A 27,973-nucleotide genomic window follows, 5' to 3' on the forward strand; every position below is an offset into this window, starting at 1 on the left:
GAAACTAACAAAAGGAAAAGAAATGAGTTCCAGCTAGCCTTGACCAGTTTGGGCTCAACTACCAAGCCAACACCTGTGCAGATGGGTCATAAGCTGTTACCTCTGCCTCATTATAAAATTAAGATCTTTGCTCAAAAAGGGTCCCAAGCTTCATAACATAACACACAATGCACATATTTTCTAAGTACACACGTGTGACCTTATACCCACCTCTATTTGCGATGATAAAGGTCCCCTTATGAATATTCATCCTAAACCTTAAATAAAAAGAACCCGCTCACCCCTTCTTGGGGATCACAGCTTTGGAAATTATTCTGTGATCTCTTTATCTGCTGCAAATAAAGATTACTTTGTGAGACAGCTCCACCTGGTGTAGTCTCTACCCATAACTTACCAAGGAGCAAATTCACGTTAGTTTGCTTACACAGGCAGGAGTGATTTCATCAGTGCCTTTGAGATCTCATGTTAAATATAGTGACGTTCAGCCTAGCATAAGGTCAGCATGGAAGACATGAGAACATACAGAGTAAACCTACCAGTTACAGTTTCAATAGTAAGATTTTAATTTTATAGTTCAATTCTCAACAGGAACACTTTCAATAATAAAACGAGCACCAAACTGGAAAGGGTGTAACTCTTCTCAATAACACTACATCCTGTGTTTTATCAGTAAAAGTCACTTAAGGAAAAAATACAAAATGTGAGACAAGGCCAATGCTTTAGAGCCAAGAAGATTCTGCAGTAAATTGGGAAGGGGCTATACCAGAAGAGAGGTTTAAACAGCTGGCTTTGCAGAGGAGGCTGGGAAGATGGCAGAGTAAGAGGATCCTAACCTCACTTCATCCCACAAATAACACTAGATTAATAGTCACATTAGCGTAAATAACCCAGAAAAAACCCTGAAGATTGGTAAAAAGCTGGCTTTGTTATTCCTGATATTTTCTGAAAACTTATTAAAAATTCTATTTTCAGTAACTAAAATAATGCAAACTGAATGCTTCCCTAAGTGTACCTGGCTGATTCTCTGAATATATTTAATTCCGGAGCACTATAAAGAAATGATAAAAGTATGTGAGGGAAATCATGTATAGCAGTCTGTATTCAATCAGAAGTTCTTAAGCTCCCTCTATCTTAATTTTAAAAATGTGAATCCACTCAAGCAAATCATTTTCTGAAATTCAACCACTGGAATTATGCTGAAAATAGAGAATTTTGCTAATGTACTTTCATCAAAATGTTACATTTTTATCTTCATACTTACAACTTTGAAGAAAAACTGAACTGTAACAAAGCTAAACTAAAAACTGCCTTTGAATTGTTACTGATAATCTGGCATGTAAATGACACAATTAAGAGTCACAGAATGGCTAAGAGGTGTTTTCATACTGTAGCAAACACCACAGACTATCAAAAAGCCTTTCACATCTCCCTTCTCTTCTTGACTTTCTCTCTCGTACAGATCTTAGAAAAAAAAAATATGTACTTGATTTCAAATACATGCAGTTAGGAATGGCCTTGCAACACAGTTCTGGCCATGGAGGGCTGTCCTTTAGTCTTATAACCCCTTTAACCACAAGACAATAAGTACAAACACAAAGGCCTACACAGCAGACCACATGGAGAGGAAAAAGAATCAGGATCCCTGAGTCAAATAAATCAGGTCTAGACTGCCCACCTCTGGATTTCTTATTGCATTAGAAACATAAAAGCTATCAGATTAAGTTGTTACAACAGGGTTTTCTATAGTGCAGCTGAATGTACTTTAGTGGATACAAATACAAATTTCTCACATAAAAATCAAATTAAGAGGTATGAAGAAAATCTTCACCAACTCCTCAATCTAAAAAGAACCTCAGTGATAAGCTTGTATTTTTGTTTTCTTTACCTGAAGAGGGCAAATAAACACAAAACCATACATAAAAGGGAGGTGGGGATTTGATGGCAGAGGAAACTCCTGATTCCAATGCCAAATAAAAGTGAGATAAGACTGGGGCAGGGAGAAGAGCATGAGTGTAGCACCAGACAATAAGGGTCCAAAAGGCTTTACCTAACATCTCCTATATGTCAATATCAACTGTCAGTGAAGAAAATAAAGTTCATTTATTGGGCAAAGGAAACTTAATTCAGTTATTAAGTCTGAACTTTCAAACTTGGGAAGCTTTCCTCCAGGTCATCAGCAAGAGTTTTATCAACTTCATGTAGAATTTTGAGAAAGTCTTCTATCTGTGAGTCAAACAAAAGAACCAAATAAATGGAAGTAGAAGAAAAAGTGGTTTACGATACTGATTGGTGACTATAAAAATGTTCTACCCGTGGTTTCTAAACAGTCCAAAGGAAAACAAATGTTGACAAATCCCCAGATGACAATAAAGACTATTACAGTCATTCTCAGTTCTCTGAAACATCAAAGAAGGGACTAGCTCATACCACTTTGTTTTATTCTTGAAATTAGTATTTATACCCCCAATGCTTCCCCTTTAGGGTCCACTACTGGAGTTTTATCCTCTTCCTTGCTGACATGGCCTCTCCCTCCCACATTCCATACTTCATTTTCCTAAAAAAGTTACTATTTTGAAATTGCCTCTAATGGTAGCAAATGTGATATAATTTGAAGAATGATAAAAACCTACTGACCATTCTCACCTAAGAATCTTATCTTTAATATATATGCTTACTTCATAACAGTGAGGGGTCCAATAAATTCAGTGCTGACTCCATTCTCTTAAAATTAGAATAGCTATTCAGGCTAGTCTCGTGAATTACCCAGCAGTCATTTATCTGACAAGGGCACTAAGTCATGTGAATTGCAGGCACGATCTTTTTTGACAATGGTCTCAGAGATCAAGCACTTACATAGGAACATTTAGTAATCCTCTAAAACTCAGCCACCTATACGCTTATTCATACTCACCACAGGACTATAAAAAGGAAGAAGGTTTTTAAATGCACAGGAGCACTTCTGTTTGCTTAACTGGCCCTCCTTTACTCCCTGAGCCACAGTCTCCTAAAACAAACAAAAAAAGATTTGGTAAAAAAGGAAAACCTCTTTAAATTTTTTTTTAATGTTTCTTTTTGAGAGATGGGGGTGGGGGGGCGGGTAGGGCAGAGAGAGGGAGAGAGAGAGGGAGACACAGAACTCCAGGCTCTGAGCTGTCACGATGTGGAGCTCGAACTCACGAACTATGAGAGCGTGACCTGAACCAAAGTCAGAGGCTTAAACTGACTAAGCCACCCAGTGCCCCAGAAGAGGAAAATTTCTAAAGCTTTATCTGATTAATAAATATAAATCAGTATATATAATTCCCTACTGATCCTATGGGCATTTCAGATGTCCCAAACTGAACCCAGCATCATCCCCCCCTTATGTAAACCCAAACACTATTTCACTGTAATCCTATTTTAGGGAAGGAGACCACCACCCACCCACCCTGCTGCACAAAGCAGTAACCTGGGATACAGCCAAGATTTTTCCTCCTTCTTTGTTGCTGACCCATCCATCCTCCTAAGAGTTTAATTCTACTCTACCAAATCTCTCTCATCCCATCCTTCCTTCTTCATCCACACTTTCACTGTTTAGGCTCTCAATATTTTTCAGATTACTCTTAAAGGTTACCACCCATAAGAGCCTGTTGGTCTGTAGGTCTCCAGTTCTAATCCTCTCTCTTGCTTTTGGAGTAATCTTTCTAAAAAACAGATCATATCACTTGATCCTTAAAACCAAACTCTCCAGTAGCTCCTCAGTTTCCTCAAGATTAAATCCATATTCCATGAAGTACAATACATAAGAATTTTCATGACATATCCCTGGTTTATTCTCAGTCCACCTTCCTTCTACATTCCTGCCACTTAAAAAAAAAATCCCTCTAAAAACAAAATCACATAAAAGTGACAGTAAACAATGGGAAAAATACTTGCAATGAATACGCAAAAGACATATTACTGCCCAAGGAGTTTATGTAAATAATCAAAATAGATAAATCTATAAAGTAGGAAACACAGATAATACACAAATACATGGAAAGATGTTCACCTTCACTAATAAAAAAAAAAAATGCGGGGCGCCTGGGTGGCGCAGTCGGTTAAGCGTCCGACTTCAGCCAGGTCACGATCTCGCGGTCTGTGAGTTCGAGCCCCGCATCAGGCTCTGGGCTGATGGCTTGGAGCCTGGAGCCTGGAGCCTGTTTCCGATTCTGTGTCTCCCTCTCTCTCTGCCCCTCCCCCGTTCGTGCTCTGTCTCTCTCTGTCCCAAAAATAAATAAAAATGCTGAAAAAAATAAAAAATAAAAAAAAAAATGCAAGTCAAAATAAGGCATAATTTCTCACCCACTGAACTTTAATATAAAAATTGTAATACCCAATAGTAATAATCATGTAAACCCAGCATTTTCATATGAAAGCATTTGGTAGTATGTAGTCATTAAGCCTCAGTCATCTTCACTTTAAAAATGCTAAGCCCAGTAATCTGACTTCTGAAAATCTATGCCAAACTAATAACCCAAATCTGGAAAAGGAAGCAGGATAGTTGACACCCCGCACACCCCCCTCCAAAAAAAGAAAATTACCAGAATAACCGAAACTTCTTTTAAGAAATATTCTTCTTAAAAAAATTCAATGAATATGAATATATTCTAAATGGTTATATTTATATTTTTTCTAAAATACATGGAAAGAAAGTATGCCCAAAGGAATAATATGCTAACAATCCTGAGCATATTCAGGAAGAATACTCCTTAAAACAAGTTTGCAGTAAATTTTGAAAACTGGCTTTTTGGCAAACTGGGTATTAAATAAACTGGCTTTTGGTGAAATGTCTGTCAGTAAATTTAGAGTCTGGAAAAGGGCTCACAGTGCTTGCTTCAGCAGCATATATACTAAAATTGGAAAAGAGCTCATAATATAATGTTTGGTGTAAATAGCAGTCTATAAAAATTCTATATACTGGGTTAAAAGCATGTGAAAAACACATATATAAATATACCAAACTACATCAGTTCCTGGGTTATAATTATAAGCTTACACTGATAAGTTTTTTCTCTATTTTCCCAAATTTATATAACATAATTATAATTTTATATTAAAAAAATAATACAGTAATAATAATGTTTGAAGCATTAAGCAACACACACTTTCTTTTGCTGATGAAACCATCAATATTTCTTTCCTAGGGGCGCCTGGGTGGCGCAGTCGGTTAAGCGTCCGACTTCAGCCAGGTCACGATCTCGTGGTCCGGGAGTTCGAGCCCCGCGTCAGGCTCTGGGCTGATGGCTCAGAGCCTGGAGCCTGTTTCCGATTCTGTGTCTCCCTCTCTCTCTGCCCCTCCCCCATTCATGCTCTGTCTCTCTCTGTCCCAAAAATGAATAAACGTTGAAAAAAAAAAAAAATTAAAAAAAAAAAATTTCTTTCCTACCTTTGTTAAAACCTGAAAAATATTAGAAAGAAATTCACATGAAATATCCTTTAAGATTTTCAAGTGGAAATCATCTTGGGTTAAATCAGACTTTTTCGTTTCTTCTGTGTTAGAGTCTACTGAGTTCTCTGGCTTCTTCTGACAATGTTCCATGTTTTGTAAGACACGAATCAAGCTGTCAATTAGAGGAAGATCTAGTGTACAAAAGAGGCATGGAATTAGCCAGTTAAATCTGGTCTCTCCTCCTTGTGTTGATTGATTCATTCATTCATTCAAAAGTACTGAGAGTACTCATCAAAATAAAAAGCTTCTGCACAGTGAAGGAAACAATCAGCAAAACTAAAAGACAACCCACGGAATGGGAGAAGATATTTGCAAATGACATATCAGATAAAGGGTTAGTATCCAAAATCTATAAAGAACTTATCAAACTCAACTCCCAAAAAGCAAATAATCCAGTAAAGAAATGGGCTAACGACATGATAGACACTTCTGCAAAGAAGACATCCAGATGGCCAACCGACACATGAAAAAATGCTCAACATCATTCATCATCAGGGAAATACAAATCAAAACCACAATGAAATACCACCTTACACCTGTCAGAATGGCTAACATTAACAACTCAGGCAACAACAGATGTTGGCAAGGATGTGGAGAAAGAGGATCTCTTTTGCATTGTTGGTGGGAATGTAAGCTAGTGCAACCACGCTGGAAAACAGTATGGAGGTTTCTCAAAAAACTAAAAATAGAGCTACCCTGTGACTCAGCAATTGCACTACTAGGCATTTATCCACGGGATACAGGTGTGCTGTTTCGAAGGGACACATGCACCCCAATGTTTATAGCAGCACTGTCAACAATAGCCAAAGTATGGAAAGAGTCCAAATGTCCATTGATGGATGAATGGATAAAGAAGATGTGGTACAGATATGCAATGGAGTATTACTCGGCAATCAAAAAGAATGAAATCTTGCCGTTTGCAGCTACGTGGATGGAACTGGAGAGTATTATGCTAAGTGAAATTAGTCAGAGAAAGACAAAAGTCATTTGACTTCACTCATATGAGGACTTTAAGAGACAAAACAGGTGAACATAAGGAAAGGGAAACAAAAATAATATAAAAACAGGGAGGGGGACAAAACAGAAGAGACTCATAAACATGGAGAACAAACTGAGGGATGCTGGAGGGTTTGAGGGAGGGAGATGAGCTAAACGGGTAAGGGGCATTAAGGAATCTACTCCTGAAATCATTGTTTCACTATATGCTAATTTGGATGTAAATTTTAAAAAATAAAAAATTTTATCAAAAAATAAAAAGAAATAAGTAAAAGAAAAAAAAAGTACTGACAGTACTGTAAGTAAGTACTATAAGTACTGTAAGTTAAGTACAACTTACTAGTTACTAGATATTTTATTTCAGGTACTACAGATATAGTGGCAAACAAGATCTTTCAGGCCATAGCCTTCAAGAGGCTCTCAAATAAACTAATGAATAAAACAGATCATTTCAACTTTGGGTGAGTTCTAGGAAGAAAATTAAAAGAGAATATAATAAAGCGGCCAGCAGAGGAGGCTCTTTGAGGGGAGAACTAATAGAGAAGCATCAAGGTAAAGAGCCCAGGAAAACATTTCAGGTAGAGGAAACAGTAAGTGCAAAAGCCCCAAAGAGGAAACGGTCTGAGGAACTAAAAGGCCATTATGGCTCAAGCCAAGTGAGCAAGGGGGAAGGAGGGCACAAAACAAATTTCAAGAGTTGGGCAACAGTCCTATCATGCAGTGCCTTTGGAGGCCATTAGAGAAAAAGAATTTGAATTTTCAACTTTATCAATAAAATCCTAAACAAAGCTTTTAAATTGTATGTTTCCTTAAGTTAAATTTCAAAAAGATTGTGATTTCTTCAAAAACTGAACATTCATTTAAATTAGCCTACAGTAAAAACTGAATACAGGGGCACCTGGGTGGCTCGGTCAGTTAAGCATCTGTCTTTGGCTCAGGTCATGATCTTACAGTTCATGAGTTCAAGCCCCGCGTTGGACTCTGTGCTGACAACTCACAGCCAAAAGCCTTCAGATTCTGTGTCTCTCTCTCTCTCTGCCCCTCCACTGCTCACACTCTTTCTCTCTCTCTCAAAAATGAATAAACTTTGAAAAAAAAAATGTTTTTAATGAATATAAAAAATAAAACTAGGGGTGCCTGGGTGGCTTAGGCTTAGAGAGAGAGCATTCTCTCTCTCAAAAATAAATAAAAAACATTAAATAAAAAATAAATAAAAATTAAAAATTAAAAAAAAGATTTGTTTTTGTAACTTGTCAAATTCAGTGTTAAACAAGAATAATAGTCAAAAACATTCTGAAAAATTAGGATGAAAGGAGACTAGCCCTACTCGGCATTAAAACGTAAAGTTTTAATAATTTAAAAACTGTAGCTACTGATACATGAATAGAGCAATAGAAGGGAATAAAACATATAGGGAAACTCAGAACACAGTAAATGACAAAATTTCAAATCAGTGTGGATAAACCAGATTATTCACTAAATGATGTTGAGATAACGGAATAGCAATCTGGAAAAAAGCTGAAGCCATACCTCACATGTAACAAGTGATTAGATTCTAAATGGATCATGAATTTAATTGTAGTCATAAAAAAAAAAAATCACTGTGAAAAACCATTCGTTTACATAGAAAATATTCATATTATACTTCTAAATTTAAAAAGTTGCCTAAAAAGCAGGACTTAAAAATATATATGCATGTGAGTATATAGTAATTATCTCTGGATGGTGGGATTATAAGCACTATGCTTCCTTTTATAAATTTTGCAAATTTTTTTGTGGTGAGCATGTAATATTTTTATAATCAGGGGAATAAAAGTACCAACACAAACAAACAAACCAAATGAACAATAATCCCAAGCCGGGGCTCTAAAATCTAACAGACTAGAATTTACTCTAGTGAACGAAAATGATACTTACCTTCTTCTATCTTTAGATACTCCTGTTCAGCCTGTGAAGCAAAGATGGCAGACAACACTGAATAAACAGAGGCTAGCACAGTTTTCTGTTCTTGAAGTATGATGGGTGGATCATCAGATTGGCAAAATTCATGGCAGACCAGATCAAAAAGTAAATTCCAAGTGTCTTTTCCAGTAGCAGGACACTGTACTTAATAGAAATGATAAAAAAAAAAAAAGTAGTTATATAAAAACAAAACAATTCAATGAGTAATTCCTGTGCTTCCCTATAAAACACCTTACCAATAGCTTGAATTCCATCATCCACTGTGGTAAGCAGCTGTAAGATATGCATGTAAACATCGAGCCCTTCTGGATTTTCAGAACTAAATTCAAAAAACAAAAACACTGAATCAACAACTCTGTGGGACTGCAATCATTCATTCATTCAACAAGTACTTATCACTCTGTACTAGTCATTGTCCCAGGTGCTAAGGATAAAACAAGAAAAGGGCGAAGTCTTGGTGCTCACCAGAGCTTACATGTTAATGGCAAAAACAGTCAAAAAACAAAAAGATACTATGGAATATAATCAACACTCGAGAATGAGAAGTAAAAATTCCTTTTGGCCCTGTCCCACAAAAGCAACAATGCAGAAACCTTTGAGGTGATACTTTATCATTCTGGTTTACTTAGATAATCAGGATGAAAAATGACTGAAACTTTTATAGAATGAACGATAGGCCCACTGCAGCAAGCAAGCATCAACAGTAACAATGTCCTCCAAACTTCAGAGGACTCCCCTAGCTCCCTTAGCTGAGAATACTAAAAGCACGTAAGTATAATTTTTGTGATCAACAGTTTGGATTCCTGGAAGCTCACAATCTTAGTTCTTCAAATGATTAAGTGAAAATATAGTGAACAATAAAAAAGAAGGCTCATATTTAAGTACCTACTACTTTCAGGCACTATGTTAGCAGATGGGAAAACAGAGACGTGTAAAACATTGTATCTTCACAAAGTTTACAGTCTAAAGAAAAGAAGATAATTAAAGGAGCGATCATGATAAAATGATAGGACTGTAACACTAAAGGAAGTCTAAGGTACCAGAGAACCACATGGCAAGCAGTATTAACTAAGTTTAGAGAGTTGAGAAAGGCATCTTAAGAGAAATGATATTTATGGGCCGCCTGGGTGGCTCAGTTTGTTGAGCATCTGACTTCGACTCAGGTCATGATCTCACAGTTCGGGAGTTCGAGCTCTGCGTCGGGCTCTGTGCTGACAGCTCAGAGCCTGGAGCCTGCTTCAGATTCTGTGTATCCCTCTCTCTCTGCCCCTCCCCTGCTCATGCTCTCTCTCTCTCTCTCTCAAAAATAAAAAATAAACATTAAAAAAAAGAGAGAGAGAAATGATACTTAAGCACAGACATGAAGGAGAAATGTTTGAGGTAAAAGAGACATGGTACACAAAGGCTTGAAGGCCAAGAGAGGTTGGTTCCCTTGATGAAAGAAACTTCACATGGTTGAAACACACAGAACAAGTAATAAGGATGGGGAGGCACTGCAGAGCCTTGTAAGCCATGCTTGTTAAAAACCTGGACCTTGGAGCACCTGGGTGGCTCAGTCAGTTGAACATCTGACTTTTGATTTCAGCTCAGGTCATGATCCCAGGGGTGTTGATCAAGCCCCTCATCAGGCTCCATGCTAAATGTGGACGCTGCTTACGATTTTCTCTCTCTCTACCCCTCTCCCTGCCTCCCCCCCACTCCTCCCCAACTTGCTCAAGCATTTGTACGCTCTCTCTATAAAAAAAAAAAATTTGGACCTCATCCTAAGGAAGACAATGGAAGAGTCTGAAGCACGCAAGTGAGATGATGAGTATGTGTATTGGAAAGATGGTTCTAGAGTCTAGGCTTGGAAGGAGCAGCCTTGAGGTAGGGAACTCAGATGAGAGAATGCCATAGGTGTCTAGCTGAGAGACAGTGGCCTGAACGATGACTGTAAGAAAACACGGGTAGATCATAAAGACATGGTGTTGAACAAAAGAACTAAGACTCAAAAGAATACATACGGTATAGTTTTTTTCACAAGAAACTCAGAGCCAAAATATATGGAATAATAAAACTATAAAGCAAAGAAATAATTGCTGAAAAAGTCCAGAAAGTAGTCATTTCTAAGTGAGAAAGAGAATTGGGATTTGGAAGGGACACACAGGGGCCACGGAGATGAGGCCCTGTTTTCTGTAAACGTAAGTGTTTGCTTCGTAATTATTCATTAAGTATAAATTTGTTTTTATAGGCTTTCTTGTATATATACCATACTTCACAATGAAAATGTTGAAAAAATTAAATGAAAACTCTACTTTGATATTTGACATTGAGAATAGTGAGGAAGCAGGTTTGGAGAAAAGATGTTAAGTTTAATCCACCTGGATAAAGGACATAAAAGACTTTAGGTGGGTTATTAACCACCAACGTTATACGACTGAACATTAAGCAGATCAATTCACAAGTTAATTTTCTAGTGACTAGCAAGAAACAGTTTCAATGACCTACAACACCTAGTAATCACTCCTGGCAAGACATCAGAGCCCAAAATTCAGTCACTTATCTAAGACTGACATATAAACGTAAGAAGCAAGAAAACAAATGACGTCTGACGTTAACTGAAGAAGTTGTTAAATGTTTAATGGAAAATAAAACACCAAAAAATCTTTCCTATTTGACTTAAATTACACAAAATTGCAGAAGATTTTAAGACCATAACCATAATTAATGCTGGAAAATAGCCTATAGCTAACTAATATTAGAATAGGTACTTTGTAACCATTATGATTCTTAAAAAGAGCAAACACAGGGTTACCACAAATATTAGTAGTGAATCCAACCTGACAAAGACTGATGGGGTGCTATTCATCCTGTCAAAAAGAAACTAAAACTTACATCTATGGGTATTTCCAGCAATTGGATTTTCCCAAAACATTTTGCACAAAAAGCTCGCTTACCGTACTTGTTTGGCAGCTTCAAGTACACAGGGCACAATTTTAAACACTGGCTGTTCTTCAGCATCTTCCTGGGGTTGGTCCAGAGGCTGAACAGCCCCATTTCTAATCCATTCCAACATTAGCTTCTCGTCCAAATCAAAAAGTTTGTCCACAACTTCCCCTATTTTCATCAGCAAGTCAACTGCAGACGATAAAATAGTTATTGAAATGAGAAGCAAAACTTTAAAAGCAGTAAGGTTAGGGGTGCCTGGGTGGCTCAGTTGGTCAAGTGTCCGACTTCGGTTCAGGTCATGATCTCGTAGCTCGTGGGTTTGAAACCCCCAATGGGATCTGTGCTGACAGTTCAGAGCCTGGAGCCTGCTTCAGATTCTGTGTCTCTGTCTCTCTGCACCTCCCCTGCTCACACTCTCTCTTTTTCTCTCAAAAGCAAATAAACATAAAAAAAAAAAAAAATTTAAAAAGCAGTAAGGTTAACCAACATTCCTAAAGCTATTCCAAGAAAACCAAATCTTACCAAAGTATTACTTATTAAGGGAGATTTATTCACCTCCTTTGTTTAAATTTGTCTTCCTTTTTTTGTTTTTTGAGACAGAGAAGGCTCAAGTGAGCAGGAGACAGAGAATCCCACAAGGGCCACAGAGAGAGAGAGAGAGAGAGAGACAGAGAGAGAGAGAAGGGGGGGGAGGGAGAGAGAGAGAGAAGGGGGGGAGGGGGGGGAGGGAGGGAGGGAGGGAGGGAGGGAGAGAGAAAGAGAGAGAGAGAGAGAGAGAGAGAGAGAAGCAGGGTTCACCAAAGTGGGGCTTGAGCTCATCCTAAGTGGGGCTCAAGCTCACCTGATGTGGGGCTCGAACTCACAAACTGTGAGATCATGACCTGAGCCAAAGTCAGCTCAGCTTAATGATGGAGCCACCCAGGTAACCTCTTCCTTCATTTTTAAATGTGGGACTGATCAGTATCCTGGCAGTTTAAGAAGAAATTTTATATCTTGAATCGAAATACTTTTTCACCTGACACTAGATGTATTTTTTTAAGCAACCTCCAGAAATAGTTACATGGCTTCCTAACAATTAAATAGAACCAAAAATTTTTCCAAGATTACATGGTGACTTACCATTTGTTGAACTTGACATAATGAAACAAATACTATCATAAATAGCTGGATATTCCCGGATTCTTTCAACCCAGACACTGGCCACTTCTGTCTGGGAAAGACAAGTAAGCAACAACCTACAAAATAAATGTGAACTTAGTATCTATTTTGAAAAGCATTAAAGGAAATTCAAGAATGAAGAATTAACTCTATTGTCCAAGATTCCTGTATGAATGAGCATATAGAATACACAGAAAGAAGAAAGCATACCGGCTTGTTTCCAGCAGAGTAGGAGGGTCTGAATCATACAAACAGTGCAGTAATACCTGTCTATAAAAACAAAAAAGTTAACCCAATATGCATCATTTCTCTCATTTCAAATATCAAGGTAGGGTTTTCATTTAATTTTTTTCAACATTTTCATTGTGTAGTACATATAAAAGAAGGCCTATAAATACAAATTTATACTTAATGAATAATTACAAAGCAAACACTTATGTTTACAGAAAACAGAACAGTGTCTCATCTCCATGGCTCCTGTGTGTCCCTTCCAAATCCCAATTCTGTGAGAAATGACTATTTTCTAGACTTTTTCAGCAATTATTTCTTTGCTTTACTCTATAGTATTATTCCATATATTTTGGCTTTAAGTTTTTTGTGAAAAAAATTATACTATATATATTCTTTTGAGTCTAGTTCTTTTGTTCAACACCATGTCTTTAAGATCTACCCATGTTTTCCTACAGCGATCGTTCTTTGATTCACTGCTGCAGAACATTCCATCATATGAATATAAAACAATTTATGTTTCTAGCCTACTACTGATGGATATATGGATTAATTCCACTTAGGGCCACTTCAAGCAATGCTCCTGTAACACTTCTCCTCTGATGTACATGTGCACGGTTTATCCTACCATATACATGAGTGGGATTGCTTGGTCACAACATCTGTGTTGCTTATCTTCCAACTTGACTAAATAATGCCCAACTGTTCTAAAGTGGCTGAACAAATTTATATCCTATCACCAAAGTAAATTGTTTCATATTATTTTTAACATGACTCATTCTTAGTTTTTTTTTGAGAGAGAGGGGGGGGGGGAGGGGCAGAGAGAGAGGGAGACACAGGATCCAAAGCAGACTCCAGGCTCTGAGCCGTCAGCACAGAGTCCAATGCAGGGCTTGAATTCATGGACCACGAGATCATGACCTGAGCCTGAGCCACCAAGGTGCCCTACGTGTCCTCAGATTTTTGATAGGAACCACTAGAGACCAAATATAATCCTAGGTCATTCACTCCATGAATGATTGTTAAATTACTGAGGGAGGAATAAATACCTTAACCTAGGATCTTTTTTTTTTAATGTTTACTTATTTTTGAGAGAGAGAGAGAGAGAGAGAGCGAGTGAGCAAGCGGGGGAGGGGCTGAAAGAGGGAGACACAGAATCCAAAGCAGGATCCAGGCTCTGAGCTGTCAGCACATAGCCCAATGCAGGGTTCGAACTCACGAATTATGAGATTGTGACCTGAGCCGAGGTCAGATGCTTAACCAACTGAGCCACCCAGGAGCCCCTTAAATAAGGACCTTAAAGTCATTCCATACCTAGAAGAGGTAGTCAGCTCTATTTTAGAGACCCAGGTACTTAAATCCTGTGATAAAGCCTCACAGCCCTAGCTGACAATAACCATCCAGAACACTTATCTATTAGGAATTTCTTTAAAATTCTGATTTAACAGCCATGAACCCTCTGCCTAGAAAATGTATACACTCACAACATTTAGCATATAATTCTAGAGTATTCTCAGACCTCTTAAAGTAACCACTAGGGTTTCCACCACTAAAAAACCCTCTGCCTAAAACTTTCCTGCACAGGAAAGAGAACTAGCCTCCAAGCAAAAGTAAGAAAACCTTTGAATCACAGAGGCTGCCCTGTATTCTCTAGTCTACTGGTAAATCCCGTTCCCCAATCTTAAGAGTTCTCAGGGTCACCATGGTCAGTAAATCTAGTTTTTCCAGACTGGCTCTCTGGGCCCTTGGATTCCCTAAGCCTAACTTGTTTGAGACTCTGGTCAGGTGCCCCATCACCAAGCTTTGCCCTGCTGGGTCTTATCCAGTCTGCTGATTGTTTAGATCCTTTTACTACCAATAAACAGGCCTAAATCCTCAATCAGCCAATAAACACTGTGGAAGCTCCTAGCTACCATCAATATATGAAGTTCCTAGATACTATTCATCAGGAGAAAGGAAGCACTACATTTCATACAATTTTCCTATATCTCCTATGTATTAGGGATTTCTTAAGAGATATGAAATGTTAATTTATTTTGTAAAAACATAATTCTTATATAATAAAACTTACCCAAGATTTTTATCACTGCTGATGGACACACATATCTCTTGGAAACAGGCCATATTACCTAAAATTCCCACACAGATTTCCTGCCAAATTAAACGTCACAGGTCACAATGGCTCTAAGATGAAAGACACATACAAAAATAATAACTTGAAAAAAACTTTCACTGAGTCAAGTTTGGGGGGAGAAGAGGTAGCATATAGAAATATATATACTGCCTGCACCCTAATCTTGACAAGTTTACAGTATTTGACAAGAAAAAGAAAGATCAAAGGCAGGCACAAGTTATGGAAGAAGAAATCTTATGGATGAACTGAGTGTTCAATGATTAGTAAGATTCAGACATGCAACGAAGAAGAAAGACATTCAGACAAGGGGGAAAGGATCAGCAAAGGCAGGGAGGGAGTAATGCACATGGCTCATACACTGAATACCAAGGGAGCAGCCTGGCTGTTGCACAAAATTGAAGAATAGCACAAGATAAATAAATACAGCAGGTAAAAAGGATCAGGATTAAGGGACCTGAATGCCATGTTGGAAGAGGTTAGATTTAATCTAGGAAGCTATCTGGATCCACAAACCTTCAAGGAGGGGAGCAGCATTCTGTAATGTTATTTTAGGAAGATTATTTTGGCAGCAAAATGCATAATGCATGATAGTGAAAATATGTTAAAGGAAGTTAACAATCTCAGTAATAACTGCCAATGTTTACTTAGCATTTACTATGCCCAAGTACTACTCCAAGCACTTTCCATATACAATTTCATATAATAATTTATGAGACAGGTACTATTATCCCTATTTTTCAGACAAGGGAACTAAAGCACAGAGAAATTAAGCAACTTGTCAGGATCCCCAACTAGGCAACAGCAGAGTTCCAGAGGCTGAGCGTTTATCAACTATGCCATACTGCATCTCAGTAATCAAGATGCAACATGAGGGTGATGCTGGAAGGCATGGAAAGGGATGAAGCTGAGAAGACTCAAGGTAGAAAGCAAAATAATCTGATGGGAGACAAAGGGAGAAGGCAGACTCTTAGGTTTCAAGTTTCTCATTTCCCCAGTGGGAGATACTGATCCCCCTGACAGGAAAACTGGAAAAGAAGTGTTGGAAAAGACATGAGTTTAGTTAGGATAGTGTTTTCAAACTTACTGGAACATAAGAATCATTTGGGCAGGCAGCGTGTTAAAAATACAGATTTCTGAGTCCCATCTCAGAGCTACAGAATCAGAATCTCCAGGGTAGGGTCTAGAAGGCTACTGTTTACAAAACACAACATGTAAATTTTATGACCAGGTAAGTGTGTTAATCACTGAGTTACAACACGCAGGACTCTGGACAGGAAAATGCAGCATGCGAGCAGAGAACGCCTGAAGAAAGTTGAAGATGTGGCACCAGAAGTCAGAAGGAATGTCACAGCTTTGATCCCACAGGCACAGATTCACAACTTAAAGATTGTAAAGTGTGGATAAGCTCACTAAGGAAATGAATTCAAAGAGGACGAGGGTTCTGGGTCTACACCTTAGAAGTCCACACTATGTGGGAAGAAAGAAAAAAGCCAGTAAAAGTGACAGAGAAGTGACTGAAGAGGTCAGAGACTAGAAGAATGAGGTGGCACCAATGCTCCAGGAAGGGAAAGTTTCAGTAAAACGACGGCTGTCAAATGTTGGGAAAAGATTAAAAGAGAATAGGGTCAGCAAAGAAACATAAATTTCCCTTACAAACTAAAGAGAGAATAACTGAACTTCCAATCAAAGACCAAGTTTCTCAATTTTGGCTGCTAACTGGAATCAGCTTGAGGGAAATTTAAAAGCTGTGTGGAGTCTCACACTTGGAGATTCTGTTTTAACTGATCTGGGTAGGGCCTAACTCAGGATTTTTTTTTTTTTTTTAATTTTTTTTTTCAACGTTTATTTATTTTTGGGACAGAGAGAGACAGAGCATGAACGGGGGAGGGGCAGAGAGAGAGGGAGACACAGAATCGGAAACAGGCTCCAGGCTCTGAGCCATGAGCCCAGAGCCCGACGCGGGGCTCGAACTCACGGACCGCGAGATCGTGACCTGGCTGAAGTCGGACACTTAACCAACTGCGCCACCCAGGCGCCCCTAACTCAGGATTTTTTAAAAGGTCCCAAGGGCAAAGCTTCTCAAATGTGGGCCCTGGTCCAGAGCAATAGTATCATCTGAGAACTTACTAGAAACCCTCGATTCTACCACAAACTTGATGGATCCGAAACTCTGGAGGTGGGCCTAGTAATCAGTGGTTCTGGGACATGCCAAACTTTGGGAGCCTGTGTTCTAGATGATTCTAACATATGGCCAAGTCAGAGGACCACTGCAGTAGATAGGGTGTGACTCACAGACATATATAATGATATGACTAATTCCTGAAAGGTGCCATTACTGACATCAGCTTATTTTCTTTAAGTACTAATCATGAGTCAACGTATTTAAATTAGAATGATCCAGGAGAAAATCATGTAACTGTCAAATCTTTATTAATTAATTTCTTGGCTCATTATATTAATGACCCAAAAAAAAGTTCATCAGTTCATTAGGCCCCAATTCAGGTAAACACTGCCCTAAATAAAATCTGAATTCAGCATTCAATTTGTAAAAATATACTACAGAATTCTCCATACTTTCAAAAAAAGAGAGGCAAAGAAATAGAGTGGTTATACTGAAGTCAAGCGGCCTAGGCTCACACCCCAGCTTTCCCAGCTGTATGGCCCTGGAAAAATTAACCAGAGACTTAGTTCTTTTATTTATAAAGTGAAGATAAGTTCCTATCTCATAGAGTAGTAAAACCAAATACCCAGTGAACAGCAGTTATTCATAAGTATAATTACTTAATACTTCCTAATCACCCATGATATGCATAGCATATGGCAACCTAAATGACACAAGAACACAACATAAAGACGAAAGGAGAAGCACAGATAATTCTTTTGAGGAGTTGACCAGCAGCAATGGCCACTGAGAGCTTACTTATTTAGGAAGGCTTAGATGAAAAGAACCCCTGGGATAACAGATGTGAATACTGAGAGGGGATGGACGGCGTATAAAGGGAGGCATGGAGATGGTGATGACCACAGTAAGCTGAGACAAGGAGTAGACAGGCCTTGCTAAATTAGAAGGACCATCTGTAGGGTAGATTTTATGCTGGAAAGATGAATTAGATTCAGATTATGGAAAAGTCCTCAGTGTCAGGCTGAGTTCAGAATGAAGGTTTTTAAGAATGGAGGATTTTATTTATAAAAAAGAGCAATCAACAGAAATGGGAGGTCCAGGCAATGTTCCTTGTTCTGCCACATATTAGCAACATAACTTCGGGTATGCCTGATTTCCACAGCTGTTAAATGAAAGTACTGATCTCCCTGATCCAACCGAAATCTAAAGATTTGACTCTAATAATTTCAAACAGCATTATTACCTAGTGCCAGGCAATGTTCAATAAAAATCTGTAGACTGATTTGTGGCCAGTAAGAAAATTAAAGACTATCTTTTTTTTTTTTTTTTTTTTACAAAGTTAATTTTTTGGTTCTTAAACCTGATTCCTGATTTACTGATTTTTTTTTTTAATGTTTATTTATTTTTGAGAGAGAGAGAGAGAGAGCACATGCACAGGAGGGGCACACAGAGAGGGAGACACAGAATCCAAAGCAGGTTCCAGGCTCTGAGCTGTCAGCACAGCAGAGCCCCACGCGGGACTTGAACCCACGAACCGTGAAATCATGACCTGAGCTGAAGTTGGACACTTAACTGACTAAGCCACCCAGGCGTCCCTAAAGACTATCTTTCTAGCACTTCTACTGTTACTGCTCTAAAGAGGAAGCTTTCAAAATGTACATACTTACTCTTAATCGAGGACATCTGGATTTGGCCAATACTCCCATAAATATGTCAGGGGCATTAAATTCTTGGAGAAATAAAGCCACATCCTGAAAATTAAAAAGTGAGTATTAATTTGGATGCTGAATAGTCCTTTTTATTTTTTTTTTTCAACGTTTTATTATTTTTTTTTGGGACAGAGAGAGACAGAGCATGAACGGGGGAGGGGCAGAGAGAGAGGGAGACACAGAATCGGAAACAGGCTCCAGGCTCTGAGCCATGAGCCCAGAGCCCGACGCGGGGCTCAAACTCACGGACCGCGAGATCGTGACCTGGCTGAAGTCGGACGCTTAACCGACTGCGCCACCCAGGCGTCCCTGAATAGTCCTTTTTTAAATCCCATAGTACAGACAAACATAAAAAAAAAAATAATTCTATGTGTAACTCCTTTCAGGCTCAAGGAAAAAAGCCATAGGTTAGGAACTATATCATTATGCAAAAGTAGCGTTCAAGAGTCTTTGTGCTATCTGGTCCCAAGGCAATGGAAAAAAAATCCATAAACAAATCTAAACTGTGATATTCCAGGGGATTGTCTTCTTTTTCTGCCCTAAATGTATTTACCTTAATGATCTTTCTATCTACCAGCAATGTTCATTAACTCATTCAAACACATTTGCTGATTGCCAGGTATCTTGATAGACGGTGAGGTAGGGAAAAAGAGTAAAACTCATTAACTAGTGTCTTCTAAGAGCTTAAAACACAATGGGGGAAACAGGTAAAAACTCCCACTGGGTCATGCCCCAAATGAGAATTTGTGTTTTCAAAATTCTCAACAGAAAATAATTCTGATCACGACGTAACTACTACAGCTTCATACCTCCTTCCTAGAGTCTGCCCAGGCCACACTGCCAAGAGGGACACACCATACCGGTGAATGAACCTGGAGTGGACATGTGACCCAATCTTGCATGTTCCAAGACTGAATCAGCTTGCTGTGGATGTCTGTGTTGCACAATATTTAAATAAAATTAAGTATCTGGTGGTCTATTGCCTTAGATTTTCACCAAACTTGAAGTGTATATTTGCGATAGCTTAACTTAAAACCCAGGCTATGGTGAAAAAGCTCTTCAAAGGGACTTGGAGGCACCTCAAAGAGAGAGGCAGTAATCCTTCATAGCAGCTGAAACCAAGGTAACCTGCATGACTGTTGACTGGAAGCGACATCTTATAATTATTAAGAGAGCACAGCCAGAGAAAACAGTATTTTCAAAGATACACTCCAAACTGAAAGTCACAACAACAGATGCTCCCCACTCTAAGTGTTTAAAGTGCTGTTTGTCATGTGGCCAACTCTTAGGGCATGCAGGGACTGATTAATGACAGTTAATAATTCCTAGGGTAGCAAAGAGTTAGGTGACCTAACAATATCAACAGCAATAATAATAATAAATAATGGCAATTTACATTTATTGAGCAAGTTGTAAATACCAAGTACAGTGAAGTGGTTTGCACACTATCTCATTTAATTCTCAAAACCCTATGAAGTAGTCATTATTATTGGCCCCATTCCACTAATAAACAGGTTTTATAAGGTTAAGCAACCTGCCCAAGATTATACAATCAGTAGAACAGATCCAGAAGAACAGAATCCAGATGAGTGTGACTGCCATACTCTTAACCAGCACACCAATGCTACCTCTCAGCTATTCATTCATTCACTCACTCATGCATTCATTCATTCACTCTTCACCAAGTATTTACTGAAAAACACAAGTAACAGGCACTATTTGAGGCTCTGGGGGACACAACAGTGAACAAGCTAGATAAGTTCCCAGTCTCATGGAGTTTTTATTCTAGAAAGATAAATAAACAATAAACACATAAACAACCGAACTACATAATTTCTAAGTGCTACAAATAAGATTAACAAGATAGTATGTGCTAGAAGCCAAGATGGGAGGGGACTACTTCAGAGGTATCAGAGAAAAGTACCTCTAAAGAGGTGACATTAAGCTTTTAAGAAAAGGAACTTAATCTATCAGAGGACACAAAGGCCAAATAACAAGGTAAGTGTTATGCAACAGAGTGAACAGGTTTCATGAGAGCCCAGAAGAGACGAATTCTGTTTGGAGTGTCTGTGGAGGTGTCAAAGAGAGGTGACATTTAGGCTGGGTCATATAAGATGAGAAAGATTTTGCTGGCTGGAGGCCATTCCAGGCAGACAGTGGCATGAACAGAGCATGAACACATGAAAACGCAGAAAGCATCTGCAAGTCTCTGGTCCTGCTCAAACGCTAATGGTAGGGGATAAGGCTGTGACACTGGAAGGACTTTATACCAGTTATTGGTGGACAGCTCAGTTCTCTAGCAGTGCTTTAAGAGCTATCCTAAGAAGGTGAAAAGGAGGCCAAGAACATGACCCTCCCTTCCACCAACAATCTTTTCCAAAGAGCAGCTCTGTTTTACCTATTATGTATTTGAGGATTTCGCATTAAGATTTCATTTTAAAAAATGGGTTCTAGCTCTTAAAAAAATATTTTTTAAAAATCATAGCTTCTCAATAATTGTAGAGCAAGTAGAAAAAAAAGGCTTGACCAATACTCTCAACCAACTTGATCCAACTGACATTTATAGTACACTCTACCCTGCAACAGAAAAATATACATTCGTTTTAAGTGAACATGGAACATTTACCAAGATAGATCACATCTTGAGCTATAAAACAAGTCTAAATATATTTTTAAAAAGACGCAGAGTGTTCACTGACTCCAGTAACAGATAAATAACTGAAAACCCCCAAATATTTGAAATCTAGACAATGTACTGCTAAATAACTCAGCAGCTGAAGAAGAATTAAAGGAAAGTTAGAACTAAACTAAATGAAGAGGAAACCCCAACATATCAGAATCTGTTGGATACTGCCAAAGCAATAGTTAGAGGAAAATTTATAGTGTTATACACCTATATTGAAAAAGAAGAATGGTCTCAAATCAAATGACCTCAGCTTCCACCTTGAGAAATTAAAAAAGAACAACAAATTAAACCAGAGTAAATAGAGGAAAATAAAAAAGGGCAAATTAGAAATCAATGAAATAGAAGACAGGAAAGCAACAGAGAAAATCAACAAAACAAAGCCTTTAGGGAAATCAATAAATTAAACTTCCAGCCAGAATGATGAGGGGAAAAAGACAGAAGACACAAATTACTAAGATCAGGAATGAAGAGAGGTGCCATCACTACAGATGCTACAGATAATTAAATAACAATAACATAATACTTTGAACAACTTTACACCAATAAACTTGACAACTTAGATAAAATGGATAAATTCCCTGAAGAACATAAACTACCAAAGTAACCTGAATAGCCTTATACCTATTTAAAGGAATTGAATTTAAAATTTCCTACAATATACTAAAAACCACTAAATGGCGAATTTTATGGTAGTGAGTTATATCTTAATGAAACTGTTGTTTAAAAAAAAAACTTATTTTTTTAAAAGTAGTAAATATACAAAACTAAAAGTAAACAAACAACAAAAAACGAAAACTCCAAGCTCAGATGACTTCACTGGTGAATTCCACCAAATATTTAAGGAAGAAATACTATTAATTCTGCACAAACTCTTTCTGGAAAACAAAGAGGGAAAAGTTCCCACTCCATGAGGACAGCATTACCTTGGTACCAAAACCAGACAATGACAAGAAAACGAGTATCTCTCATGAAGATAGATAAACTTTCTAAGCAAGATTTTAGCACCTTGAAAATCAATCAACTCAGTACACCATATTAACAAACTAAAAAGAAAAACTACGTGATCATCTCAACTGACTCATCAAAAGTGTAACACAATACATAATCCATTCCTGATAAAGATCTAGGCATACTAGGGAAAGAAGGGGACTTTCTTAATCTGTAACTACATCATACTTAGTGGTGGAAGACCAGGTATTCTGCCACCATATTAGGAACAAGAAGATGCCCCCCCTTACCACTTCTAGTCAACTTCATACTGGAGGTTCTGGCCAGAGTAAATGTAAGAAAAAGAAATAAAAGCAATTCAAATTGAAAAAGTAGTAAAACTTCTCTTCATAAATGAAAAACGGCTGCAGGATATGACACACAAAATCAACCATATTTCTAAATACCAGCAATGAACAGATATTGAAATTTTTAAAAATACCATTTACAACAGTATCCAAAAATATGAAATACTTGGGAATAAATTTGAGAAAAGATGTGACATACCTATACACGAAAAACTATAAAACTTTGCTGAAATTAGAGAGAACCTAAATAAATGGAAAGATATACCTGTTCAATTTATCAATCCTTCCCCCAAATGATCTATAAATTCAACACAATCTCAGCCAAAATCCTAGCAGGCATTTTGTAGAAACTGACAAACTGATTCTAAAATTAGTATGGTGGGCGCCTAGATGGCTCAGTTCTCCTCCAAATTCGGCTCAGGTCATGATCTCATGGTTCTTGAGTTCAAGCCCCACGTCAGGTTCTGTGCTGACAGCTCAGAGCCTGGAGCCTGCTTTAGATTCTGTCTCTGTCTGTCTGTCTGTCTCTCTCTCTCTCTCTCTCTCTCTCTCTCTGCCTCTCCCTCACACTTGCATGCGCACTCAGGCGCTCTCCCTCTCTCTCTCTCTCTCTCTCTCAAAATAAATAAACATTAAAAAAAATTTTTTTTAGTAAAAGGCGAAAGATTTATGCAATTTGAAGAGAAACCAGAGCATAAAAAAAAATTTTTTTTAAATAGTAAAATTAGTATGGAAATAAAAGGACCCAGGACAACCACAACAACTCTGAGAAAGAACAAAGTTGGAAGATTAACACTACCTGATTTCAAGATTTATTATAAATCAACAAAAATCAAAACAATCAAAACAGAATTAAGACAGACAAACAGATCAATGAAACAGAAGAATGCATCCAAAAATAGGCTCACATGTACATACAGATAACTGATTTTTGACAAAGGTACAAAGGCAATTCAGTGGGGAAAGGACGGTCTTTTTAAAAAGTGAGCTTGAACAACTGGTCATCCATATGCAAAGAAAGTAAACTTCAATCCATACTTTGCATCACATGCAAAAATTAACTCAAAATGGATCACAGACCTACCAGTAAAACCTAAAGTTATAAAACTTTTAGAAAAAAATAAAAACAACTAAGAAAACAACACAAAGAGTGGGCAAAAGATTCAAACAGGCACCAAAAGCTACACAGACTGCAGATAAACACATGAAAATATTGTCAACATTATTAGTAATTAGCGAAATCCAAATCACAATCACAATGAGAATCACTACACACTTACTAGAATGGCTAAAATCAAAAGACTGACATCAAGTGTTGGTGAGGAAGAGGAGAAAGTGGAACTGTATCTCATACACTGCTTATGATAATGTAAAATATAAAAACCACTTTGTAAAATACACATTTTTTTACACAATCTGTAAAAAACACAATTCAGACTCTTCCTTAAAAAGTTAAACATACACCTACCATACGACTCATATTACTCTAGATATTTAGCCGAGAGGAAGGAAAACACATGTCCATAACATACTTATACACAAAAATTCAGCTTTAACTATAATAAACTACAAACAACTCAAATATCCATCAACCGAGAAATAAATGAATAAATCATGGTATCACATAAAATGAAATAACACTCAGCAATAAAAAAAATAATAAACTACTGAAAGACACAAAATGCATGAATCTTAAAACAATGATGCTGAGTGAAAGCCAGCCCCTCCAAAAAAAGGGGTCCCATTTATATAACACCAGAAAATGCAAATTGCTCTGAAGTGAGAATGACTATCAGTGGTTGCCCGGAGAGGGTGGAGGCTGGGAAGGGCAAGAAGAAGGGATTACAAACAGACAAAGAAACTTTTGGGGGTGAGAGATATGTTCTTTTTTTTTATTTAAAAAAATTTTTTTTAATGTTTATTTATTTTTGAGACAGAGAGAGACACAGCATGAACGGCGGATGGTCAGAGAGGGAGACACAGAATCTGAAGCACGCTCTAGGCTCTGAGCTGTCAGCACAGAGCCCGAAGTGGGGCTCGAACTCACAGACTGTGAGATCATGACCTGAGCCGAGGCCGGACACTCAACCAAGTGAGCCACCCAGGCGCCCCTAGATATGTCTCTTTCTTAATTACAGTGATGGCTTCATGCACGTATACACATCAAAATGTTTCAAATTATGCACTTTAAATATGAACAATTTCTGTACATCAATTACACCTCAAGAATACACACGTTTTTTGGTGTCAATTATACCTCAATAAAAATGTATCAAAAAAACAGCTGAAGATAACGAACAGCCATGGACAATTTTTAAGACAGAACACAATTAAATCTGTGTTTAGGAAAAAGAGAGCTTTCATGGCAATGTGGAGGACAGAGGGAAGTAAAAAGACCAGAACAAGGATTTTAATCAGGAAGCTAGTGGAAAAGTCCAAGTAATTAAGTGAGAGATTATGTATGTCAATCTCTTTTCGCCTTTTTTTTTTTTTAGTGTTTGTTTATTTTTAGAGTGTGTGTACACGGGCAGAGAGAGAGGGAGACAAAGAATCCCAAGTAGGCTCTGCGCTGTCAGCACAGAGCCCAGCTTAGGGATGGATCCCACAAACTGCAAGATCATGACCTGAGCCAAAATGAAGAGTCAGACACTAAACCAACTGAGTCACCCAGGCAACCCTCACCTCTTTTCTTACCTGTAAGATAAGGGTACTACCTGTATCACAGGGTTATTGTGAAAAACAAATGGAATAATACATATGAAAATGCCACTGAGCTACAGAGTACAATGCAAATGTTAAAATGTTATTTTGCAATTTATACACACATGGTTCCCTCTTGTCCCTTTCTAATTTAATTATGGTACATCAGTGGTCTCCTACACAAGGTCAGCATTCTCTTTACATAGATAAATATCAGAACTTTCCTGGACTACAAGCATTCCTGCATTCATGAGAACTATATATTTAGCCCCAATCTAGTGACAGCTCAGATCCTCTACCCTCCAAGACAAAAGTTTAGCATTTACAGCTCATTCCCTGTACCATATGACTACAGACACCAAAGTGTTTCCCCAGAGACTTAAGGACTGAAACTTAAAAAGAAAAAAATCCATTCACCATCTCCTTCCCCAACAGTCTTTTCGGTTTCATTTCCAACCCCATACCTCATCCATGGACATATCCCAGACTCTGCAAATTTCATTCTCCATTTCTTCATCGAGCTCCATCTGCTGCTCGTCCTCGTCTGAGCTGGATTTGGTGTTTTCAGGGCTAACCATCTTCAACACAAAGGAAGAAAAGACATGGATAAAAGCTGCCCGTAGTACTCATCAAGTAATATTATCCTGTCCTCAAAGTATCTTCTCTTGCAGAAACCTTGTTTAAAAAAAATTACTACCTGGGGCACCTGGGTGGCTCAGTCGGCTAAGCGTCTGACTTTGGCTCAGGTCACGATCTCACGGTTCATGGGTTCCAGCCTCGCATCAGGATCTGTGCTGACAGCTCAGAGCCTGGAGCCTGTTTCAGATTCTGTGTCTCCCTCTCTCTCTGCCCCTCCCCCACTTGCGCTCTGTCTCCCTCTGTCTCAAAAATAAACATTTTTTAAAAAATTTAAAAAAATTACTACCTTGGGTAGACCAACATTCATCTAACATTCGTGGAGTAAATACTGTTACGAGGCACTGGGGTAGAAATACACAAATGAATAAATTTAAGCCCTTGCTTTCAAGCAGCTTAGGCCCTAGAGAGGAAAACACATGTAAACTAATAATCACAGCAAAAGACTATGGGAGTCAAGTGAATTGTGGGCAGAGTTGTGAAAGCAAAACAATGGACCAATGACCTATGCCTGGAGAGTTTGGGCAAACTTCTCCTAGGAAGTAATCTTTAAGCTAAACCTCTGAGGGAGAACAGGAGTTTGTGAAGAGGGGGAAAAGAACATACCTAAGAAAGTGCAAGAGTTCAGATTTTTTTTTAATTTTTTTTTTCAACGTTTATTTATTTATTTTTTTGGACAGAGAGAGACAGAGCATGAACGGGAGAGGGGCAGAGAGAGAGGGAGACACAGAATCGGAAACAGGCTCCAGGCTCTGAGCCATCAGCCCAGAGCCTGACACGGGGCTGGAACTCACAGACCGCGAGATCGTGACCTGGCTGAAGTCGGACGCTTAACTGACTGCGCCACCCAGGCGCCCCAACAAGAGTTCAGATTTAAGAAAACGGCCTGGCAATGTTTGGGGAATGGTGAGTAGTTGAGTGTGTTATGGGCAGATGTGTCTGGGAAGGTTGCAAAGCTGTATTGCAAGCTAAGAAATATGCATTTTTCTCCTGCAGGCAAAGGAAACTAAAAGGAGTTCCCAAAAACATTTTGGGTTTTTTTTTTCTTCAGTTGGTTTGTTTAAGGACGATTATTCTGGCATCTAGATGCACTGGAGAGGACAGAGACTGGAAGAAGTCAGTGAAACGTGGGAGAAGAAAGTTCACATGTACTGAGAGCTTCTACAAGCCAAACACTACGGTGAGCATTCTGTGCCCACGATAATCTTATTTAACCTACCCAATAACGCTATATACAATAACAAAGGTATTTTCATCCCACTTTATAGAAATTGAGAAAGAAACCAAGGCTCTGAACGGTTAGGTGACTTGCCCAAAACAGGTGCCGAAGCCACGCTATTGGTATCAGAGCTGAAGGACTTCCAAATCACCATTTATTCTTCTACAATAAACGTCCACGAAATAAACTGGGCCCTAGGCTTCAGAAACGACACTGGGAATGGAGAGCAAAAACACGAGCAATGTATGTACGTGGTCAGACATTTTCGGAGAATTCGTAAAAGTAAAATATTTTAACCGTAGGCATTCTAGTCTCCCTGTCACTTATCTCCCGTTGTGTTGAGAGGTACTGGGAAAGGCTCCCGAAGTTTTGGGGTTCGCAGAGGCGGCCAGGACTCTAAGCGCGAGGCCCCGAGAAGGGTCGTCGGGGTGGGGGAGGGGGATGGCGGCTCCCTGGGCCCGAGGGGGCTGCCAGAGACGTGGACGAAGGGCTGGGGCAAAGGGAGGGAGCCCACGCGAGGCGAGACGTTCCACACCTGAATGAGTCCGCTGAGGACACCGAAGAGCCAGTGCTTGCTGTAGACCGTGCTCCCTATGCAGTCTCCCCCAGCACCCTCCTCACCCTCCTCATCCCGACTGGGCAGCGGCGGCGAAGGGTTGCGGTCCATGACTTCCCCGCCACTCGCTCTGAGGAGCCGCGCCGGAAGCCGCCGGAGGAGGCGATAGGCCTG

The 27,973-nt window shown here is 38.7% G+C and overlaps 1 protein-coding gene across 1 annotated transcript; it reads right to left on the reverse strand.

Moving 5' to 3' along the window:
* Positions 1-539: 539 nt before the first annotated feature.
* Positions 540-27,959, reverse strand: SAAL1 (serum amyloid A like 1). Its single transcript, XM_003993034.5, has 12 exons — positions 27,779-27,959; positions 25,853-25,966; positions 18,666-18,749; positions 14,814-14,893; positions 12,725-12,784; positions 12,476-12,591; positions 11,365-11,545; positions 8,665-8,747; positions 8,384-8,572; positions 5,408-5,601; positions 2,912-3,004; positions 540-2,223 (listed from the first exon to the last, which is right to left on the reverse strand). The coding sequence occupies exons 1-12, from the start codon at positions 27,908-27,910 to the stop codon at positions 2,131-2,133; spliced, it is 1,419 nt and encodes a 472-aa protein (XP_003993083.1). The 5' UTR covers positions 27,911-27,959; the 3' UTR covers positions 540-2,130.
* Positions 27,960-27,973: the final 14 nt, after the last annotated feature.

Source organism: Felis catus, chromosome D1, assembly GCF_018350175.1.
Source record: "Felis catus isolate Fca126 chromosome D1, F.catus_Fca126_mat1.0, whole genome shotgun sequence".
NCBI lineage: Eukaryota > Metazoa > Chordata > Mammalia > Carnivora > Felidae > Felis > Felis catus.